The sequence below is a fragment of the Pseudomyrmex gracilis genome, unplaced genomic scaffold (genome assembly GCF_002006095.1).
Source record: "Pseudomyrmex gracilis isolate BER0280 unplaced genomic scaffold, ASM200609v1 scaffold_1150, whole genome shotgun sequence".
In the NCBI taxonomy this organism is placed as follows: Eukaryota; Metazoa; Arthropoda; class Insecta; order Hymenoptera; family Formicidae; genus Pseudomyrmex; species Pseudomyrmex gracilis.
The window spans coordinates 4,891-13,803 of NW_018021734.1; the positions used below are offsets into that span (position 1 = coordinate 4,891).

The window sequence follows — 8,913 nt, forward strand, 5'->3', positions numbered from 1 at the left end:
AATATCACAGTATCCCGCGTACGCGAGTGTCTTGAACCTTGATGGAATAGAGTTTCCAATGACATTGCATCAAATCACGCGTTTCGAACGCAACAACAACGTGTATGTAACCGTGTTTACGGCGGCGGAACAGGAACACGGATACGTGCCGCTGCAACTCACATCGAACAAGAAGGAGAAGCATGTGAATCTGTTGTATGTTCCCGATCAACACAATGGACACGTGGGACACTTCGCGTGGATAAAACATATATCGCGATTAGTCAGCTCACAATTGAGCAAAAAGAAGACAGCAAAGTACATATGCGATCGGTAAGTACAAACGATTGGTATAACAGTAACAACAATGTTGAACAAAAAAAAGTAATTTTCTAATTGTGAGATGGTGGACTTATTAATCAATGTTGTGTGTATTGTTTGTTTATTGCAACATGTACATAGATGTCTACACTACTTCCACACGAGCGATAAGCTGGCGGTACACACCGTGGATTGTGAACAATTGAACAACAGCGCAGTCGTTCTTCCCGCTGAGGGAAAGAACTGTTTGCAATTTGAGAATTACAACAGCAAGGAACGGGTTCCAATGGTGGTGTACGCCGACTTGGAGTGCGTTCTCGAGAAACAGGACAAAGAGGAGAACGCATCGAGCGCGCACAAGTACCAAAGACACAGCGTGTTCAGCATCGGTTATTACGCGAGCTGCGAGCACATTGACATCGGATACAGATCTCACAGAGGCAAGAACTGTGTGCAGTGGTTCGTAAACGAACTGCACGATCTCGCGAAACGTGCGAAGATCTTGTTTGCGACAAATGTACCATCTCACACCGGCGGAGCTCGAGCGGTTTAGGAACGCCAAGTGTTGCCACGTTTGCGAACGACCGTTCGAGCGAGATGACACGAGAGTGCGCGATCACTGTCATCTGACGGGACGCTTCAGAGGACCCGCGCACTCCGCGTGCAATCTGAATTACAAACAGGTCTACGTTAATCCCGTTGTGTTCCACAACTTGTCGGGATACGACGCGCATTTTATTATCAAGGATGTGGCCACCGCTTTCGAGGGTGAGATCAACGTGCTGCCCGTGACAAAAGAGACCTACATATCGTTTACGAAACATGTGAGCAGTACTCGAGATGAAGACAATCAGAAGTGCGTGCAACTGCGGTTCATTGATTCGTACAAATTTCTGAGCACAAGTTTAGAAAAGCTTGCGTCCTATCTCGACAAGAGCGAACTGCGAGTGACTCGAACGGAATTCAACGATCTCTCCACCGAGGACTTCGAACTGCTCACGCGAAAAGATGTGTTTCCATACGAATATGTGGACAGCGTCGACAAATTGTTGGAAACAAGTTTGCCACCGCGCGCGGCGTTTTACAGTTCGCTGACCGGTGAGGCTGTGACGGAGAGCGAGTACGCGCACGCGACGAACGTATGGCAACGATTCAACATCGACGATTTGGGATCTTACAGCGATCTGTATCTGAAGACAGACGTACTTTTGCTGGCCGATGTATTCGAAAACTTTTGTCGCGAGTGCCTCGCGAGTTACGGACTGGATCCCGCGCACTACTACACGCTGCCGGGATATACATGGGACGCTATGTTGAAGCACACTTGTGTGACGTTCGAGCTGTTGACAGACATCGACATGGTGATGTTCGTGGAACGCGGCATACGCGGTGGTCTGAGTCAATGTTTAAACAGATACGCCCGCGCCAACAACAGGTACGCGCAATCGTACGATCCATCCGAACCGACGTCGTATCTGATGTACTACGACGTTAACAATCTCTACGGATGGGCGATGTGTCAACCGCTTCCATATGGTAACTTTGCGTGGGTGGAGAACGCGTACGAGTTCGATGTGACAACTGTAGCGGCGGACAGCAACGTTGGCTACATACTCGAGGTCGATCTAACGTATCCGAAAGAACTGCACGACGCGCACAGAGACCTGCCTTTTTGTNCGACGCGTGAGGAGCCGCCNGGTAAACATGGAAAGAATCACGTCAAACTGCTCGCNACAGTGTTCAACAAGAAGCGATACGTGATTCATTACCTCAACCTGCAGCAGTGTCTGCGATACGGGCTTCGCCTGACGCGAATACATCGAGTACTGCGGTTCTCGCAATTGCCTTGGCTGCGCGGATACATCGAACTGAATACCCGATTCCGCGCGAACGCCACCAACGAGTTTGCAAAAAATCTTTATAAACTTATGAACAACGCGGTGTTCGGGAAGACAATGGAGAACGTGCGCGAGTACACCGACGTACGACTCGTTACAAAATGGGAAGGACGATGCGGTGCGGAGGCGCTAATTGCAAAACCAAACTTCCACAGCCGCAGCGTGTTNGCTGAAGATTTAGTAGCCATAGAACTGCGTCGTCTGAAAGTTTTATTCAACAAACCGTTGTACGTTGGCATATGCATACTCGACATATCAAAGACCTGTCTGTACGAATTCCATTACGACCACATGGCACCGTTGTACGGTTACGACTGCAAGATCCTCTACACCGATACCGACAGTTTGATATACCACATAAAGTGCGAGGATGTGTACGAGGATATGAAGCGCGATATCGCTCGCTTCGATACGAGCGACTATCCAGCGGACAATTCATACAACATGCCTCGCGCAAACAAGAAGGTGCCGGGACTTATAAAGGATGAGAACAACGGAGCTGTTATGACGGAGTTTGTGGGTTTGCGCGCGAAGATGTACGCGACTCGAGTGGGCGACANCAAGTGCACGAAGAAGGTGAAAGGTGTAAAGAGAAGCGTCGTTGCGAGAACGACTTTCGACGACTACATGCAATGTCTGCAGAACGCAACCGAACTGACGCGACAGCAGTCGTGCATACGATCTCAATTGCACGAGATGTTTACCATGTCGGAACGGAAGCTCGCTCTGAGTCCGCACGACGACAAGCGGTACATCATCCATGGATCGACCGACACCTTACCGTGGGGCCACTACAAAATCCCTAACTTAGATTAGATAACGTTGATGATATAATAATACACATTAAATGAAGTATATGTAATTGTTTTTCATTGTATTAAAAAAACATATGTACTACTTTATAAAATATATAAGAATAAAAGAAAATACACATAACATAATAATATTAGACCACATTGTTCTTATTTATCCAGGAATTGTGTGAATTGTTTAGTTCCAACCACTTGACCAACACCTTGTTGCCTCGACGACGCAGAACCGTTTCTACTAGATACACGTCCGGATGTTTAACCGCGCGCAACTCGCGCCCATAGAANCCACCGGCTATTGGTTCACCGCGATAATCCTCGAGCAGGTAGGTCGCTGGTAAAGTTTGTTGCACCTTTTAACGCAGAACACCTCGGTGGTCCAGTTTTGGAGTATAACCCTTCGCAAAGACAGTTTTGTACTTGCTCACGCGCACAGGATCGCCGACTCTGAATCACACCGGTCTTGCGATTTTGACGTTGCTGTAAACCGTGCACAGGAGTCGCTCGCTCGAAGCCGGTGTTACGTCGATCGGCCGCGCGCCGATGGTGCGATGCTTGCGCGCGTTGTACTCCGCTACAAGTCGCTGCAAATCGTCGATGCAGCGATACGATCCGTTTAGCGTAAACATNTTCCACATGTTGTTCTTGAGCGTGCGATTGAAACGCTCAACCACCGACGCTTTCATAACAGAATATGTGGAGTAGTGATTGACACCGTGCCGATGCATAAGATTTTCCACATCCGCGTTGTAGAACTCCTTGCCGCGATCGGTTTGCAGATTCGTCGGGCAACGATCGTCGGCGCAAAAGATCTTCGCGAACGCCCCCCAGCGACCGAAGCGCGATATCGCTCGCTTCTAGTATCCACCGGCTATAAGTTCACCGCGATAATCCTCGAGCAGATAGGACGTTGGTGAAGTTTGTTTTGCACCCTTTTTAACACAGAACATCTCGGTGGTCCAGTTTGGAGTGTAACCTTTGGCTAAGACGGTTGCGTTTTGCTCTTAAGCGGCACCGCTCACGCGTATTTGCTCAACACATTGAGGACTGTGAGAATGTAATTGTGACTATTGTTCTGGCGAAAACCTAAGGCAGCATCTCGACGGCCTGTCACAGATCGTCGTAACCACATACGACTACTCGTATGCGCGGAAAGTTGCGTCGCGCGGGCGCGTGCAGCTCCTCTGCGAGCTCTCTCTTCTTGACGCTCATCTTAATTATAGCTGCTTGTCTCGCTGATTCTCACACGAGTTCCACGTATTGTGTGTCTTGCAAACGATGTACAACATGTCGCTCACATTTCGTTTTACAGAGACTCACTTAGTAACTTTTTTGTTTCTGTTTCCGTGCGCGAATTTTTTACCTGCAGTAATCGATCGTACGCGTTTCGTCGCAGAGTCTCAATCGCCTCTCCCACTTCTTTGCGAAATTGATCCAGATCTTTTCTCAAGTCTTTTATCTCACGCGGATCCGCACCCCGCGGTCTCATCTTCAGCTTCAACAATCGGTCGTATGCGTTTGTTCGCAGATGCTCAACGACCTCGGTCATTTCTTTGCTTGACTGTTCCTTATATTTTTTAAGATCGTTGAACTCGCGTCGATCAATGAAATGTGTCGCGCTCTTCTCCAAGCTCGACAACCGCTTTTCCGTTGCCTCAGCGCGCGACAACGCAGTCGCGGAGCTATCTCGCAAATTATCCACAGTTTCCTTAATTTTTGCTATGGAGTTTGTTGTAATGGTCGAGAGCGCGTCCACGTTTGTGCCCAAGATAACTGCTGCGTCGAACGCTCGCGAGAAAGCGTCGTTTACGTAAATCTTGGTCGCGGCGTCGGAACTGTTTCGCGGTTTCGTCAATCGGGTTATCACACGATCCTTCGCATCATATTCAGGTGACGACGATGATGTGGATAAACAGAGAGCGTTGTTGCGTACGTAATTGCGCAAATTAGCTAGTCGAAAGCGTTCTCCATCATTGTAGTCGTAACCGCGACTTTGCAACGGTGACCCAAACTTGTTGACGCTCATCGCGCGCAAATGAAACTGTCGATGTTCGCTGAGTAATGGTTCACTTTATAATCACTCCCGCTCTGCAAAGCTCCTTGATGATGGACAAAAACTTGTTGTTGGTTGATATTTGCTCTGTACAAACATTACGATCGTCGCGCCTCCCTTTTCTCTCGATTTTAACCGCGCGACAATCGCTGCGACTAATTGATCAACAATTATTTGAAACGATTGTGGGGTCGCGGCGCCAAGCGTAGCGCGCGTTTCGAACGGCAACGCGCGTATGCAACCGTTCCCAATACGGATATCGAACGTCACAGTGTTTCCAGTAAGGCATGCTTGAACTGCTCGAAACGCCATTAGATCGACAAGGACAGAACATGACTCGCCTATTGGAAACCTGGTCTAGAACCCTTCTACTATAACTACTAATACCTTATATGGATTTTTCAATGTTTTAAAAACTTGTTATCGCAGGTAACTCATATTAATAATTAATACAAATATGTAATGCATCAGAGATGTTTTATTATTATAAATAATATTATGTAGATTGTAAATCCCCAGAAAAAAGAATATAATTATATAAATACTGTATATATAGTTTTTAAATAATTGTGTATACAACTTTATGTGGCAATAGATTTAATAACATATTGCAGTTCATTGTTTTGTAATAATTTATATTGGTTTTTTATATTATTTTTTACCAATTGTGCATTATATATTTTCACATTGATGAAAGCTTCGATGTGTTTACTTTCAACGCGCAATCTACAAATGTTTTACATGTCGCGATTTCTATGTAGTTGACAGCGCGATTCGTCGAATCATCTGAAAAACAACAATGCAATGTTTTTGTCTCACGAAATGAAATCTCATGCATTTTCAAATAATTTTTTGACAGTTCTTTGTGAAATGTACCTAAGCTGTGTCAAGCATTTTTATGCTAAGTTAATTTCTTTATTGTTGTAACGGCAGGNATATATTTACAAATTTAATATATTGTTGCGCCCGCGGAGGCGAGACGGCACTATCGCCGGCCAGGAGATTTACGCGCGCATTCGCGGCAAAGAAGAAGCACGGTCTCTCTCTCAAAACACTTTATTATCACTCAGAATACAAATGATATCAGAATACAAATTATATCAGGACGAATCGTCGTGGCGCGACGTGACAGCTCTCCGTTGGAATTCTTCTTAAACAAACCCGCGAGTCGCCCGGCAACAAACAGTCGCACCAAGTGCGCGCCGTCCACGCGGCTCCCGCGACACATGCGCGGCGACCGCCGCGTAACATTGCCTTCTTCCTCTTTCAAATCGTTCCGACGATTAAAGGAGGTCCGGTCTTCCCACTCACTCCTGGACTGCTGTCACAGGATCTCAAGCTGACCTGTCGAAGAAATTCCTCTTGAGAAATTCTCTTCTTTAGGGCTCCGACAATCTCGCAACTTTCCGAACTTCGGACAGTGGGGGAGAGGAACTTGCGTGGACCCACCATTCAACAATGGGAAGCCCCGCCTCGGCATTTGCCCAACGGCCCACGGGAAAACTATGGTCAAAAACCGTGGGCAAGGCGGTTTTCAAACAATATTACAAATCTCAATCAATTTTCTAAAATAATATTATAATTTATGAAAAATAAAATATTATATTAATATACCTCATGAGCAAAAGTACTATTTCAAGCGGTCTTCCACGTTACCCATGAAGTGCCACTTACAGTGCGTTCAGTTTTTTTAATGTGGACTTTCGCCAGTAACTCTATTCTACCACGTTTACTTGCTCATCTATTCATGTCTAACATAAATATATGTTACGTCCTGGGGACTCCACGGGCCCCTTTTTCTTGCAACGTGATGCGCCAACATACAATAAATTCCTTTTTTTCTCAATAAATAACACGAACGGACTCGGACTTCGACGCGATAGGCGGGCAAATAGAAATCGTGTCGACGCCCGAAAACAATAAACCGAGCCTAGCAACGATCTTAAAAATTCCTTCGTAGACGATAGCGAACAGAAACTAATATTATTGTCTAAACATCCCGAGCAACTTTCCAAATAAACCCGGTTATCTCCGGGTCAAAGAAATACATCCTATAAAATTTAGGACAGCCGGCGCAAGTAAAGATCCGTCGCCACGAGCAATTACATAAAAAAGGTTTATCACTCGATAAATATCGAAGGGTCTATGCGGCGTTGTCGAAAAGACAACACTCTCCCTTTTTTCCTTCTCCGAAAAATCGGACGAGGCGACGAAGCGAGAGATCGTCGCCGATTGGTGATCTTGCAAGTCGCCCGACCAACTAATTAACAAATAGGAACCAGCAAGGCTCAACTGAGTTCCCGATTGGGAGAGTCCTCGCTTACTCAAAACAGTATATAAGCCAGAGCTCTCGGAATCGTAAACGAGAAAGAACCGCGCCGCGTATCTAGTTAAAACCGCAGGTTTTAGAAGTGCCACAGCGAGTGAGTGAGTGACAGTGAGTGCAGAATGTGAGATCCAAGAGTGAATTACTGCGCCGCAACAGCCTAGAACCTTTTATCACGGGTCCGCAGTAAGTAGTAAGTCCATCCACAAATTTTAATCGGAGGTTCCACCACAGCATGTTATTTTGTTTCTCCGCGACTAACTTCTTGCTTGACCACCCTCGCCGGGAGGGCAGTTCGCGACTCCAGTCGTGAATAGCAACCGGCCGAGGAGTCAATTCCTCGTGTGACCACCCTTGCCGGGAGGGCAGTTTGCGACTCCAGTCGTGAATAGTAACCGGCTGAGGAGTCAATTCCTCATCTGACCACCCTCGCCGGGAGGGCAGTTTGCGACTCTAGTCGTGAATAGCAACCGGCCGAGGAGTCAATTCTTCGTTTGACCACTCTCGCCGGGAGGGCAGTTCGCGACTCTAGTCGTGAATAGCAACCGGCCGAGGAGTCAATTCCTCGTTTGACCAACCTCGCCGGGAGGGCAGTTCGCGACTCTAGTCGTGAATAGCAACCGGCCGAGGAGTCAATTCCTTGTTCGACCTCTTTCGCCGGGAGAGCGGTTCGCGACTCTAATCGTGAATACTGTCCAAATTATTTATTTTTTTTTCCTAAATCACGGAACAAACAAAGCCCGCTTATTTCCGAATATCAGTCTTAGAATCATGACACATCCAAATTTATTCCTATTGTTATTTCTATTGAAACCTAAGAAATGAAACAATACCGAATTTATCCAGATACAAATCTCTAAGATGATTTAAGTTGTATAAACATGGGTTAAGAGGCTGGCTACACTAAAAAACTCGCACTCTTCTTCTCTCTCACACTCGCGTTCTAGCGTGTAGATTTTTTTGTACGAAACGATTATATGCTCCTTTAGTGTATTAATTTTTGCATGTTTGTTATTAATTCATTGATTTTGATTTTTGAATAAATATAATTACTTTATAATGTGTGAAATCAATCTAAAAAATTATTCTTTGTTATCCTTTTTTCCGTATAACCCACTCTCACTTCCTCATTAAAATCGCCAAGTCCCGTCCTTGGTAAATGAGATTTGCGTCTCAGACCTAAAAAGGGACCAACGAGCGAGTGTTCGTTAGATAGAGTAAGATCGGTGTACGCCGGTGACCTGTCGACGAATATAAACAAACTCGCTCGACTCTCTCGCAGCAGGACTTCCGTGTCCACTGTAGAGAGAGATATGGAAAACGACGCGTTTACTGTTGCGTCACACCACAGCCCGACCGTATCCATGGGCCAGGACGTAACATACAGGGTCCGCCACTTAAATCCGGACAAATTTGAATTTGACATTCCCATCATATTAGAATGCAGCAGTAGGTGCCATATGACCTAAAGATAGGTTAGAGACGTCGATAAGACATTAATAACCTTAAAATGGCCGAGTCGTTCAG

The 8,913-nt window shown here is 46.1% G+C and overlaps 1 protein-coding gene across 1 annotated transcript; it reads left to right on the plus strand.

Annotated features, from left to right (window-relative positions):
* Positions 1 to 58: 58 nt before the first annotated feature.
* Positions 59 to 3,014, plus strand: LOC109861925. The gene is made up of 3 exons (XM_020441780.1): positions 59 to 312; positions 442 to 759; positions 854 to 3,014. The coding sequence occupies exons 1-3, from the start codon at positions 59 to 61 to the stop codon at positions 3,012 to 3,014; spliced, it is 2,733 nt and encodes a 910-aa protein (XP_020297369.1).
* The last annotated feature ends 5,899 nt before the right edge of the window (positions 3,015 to 8,913 follow it).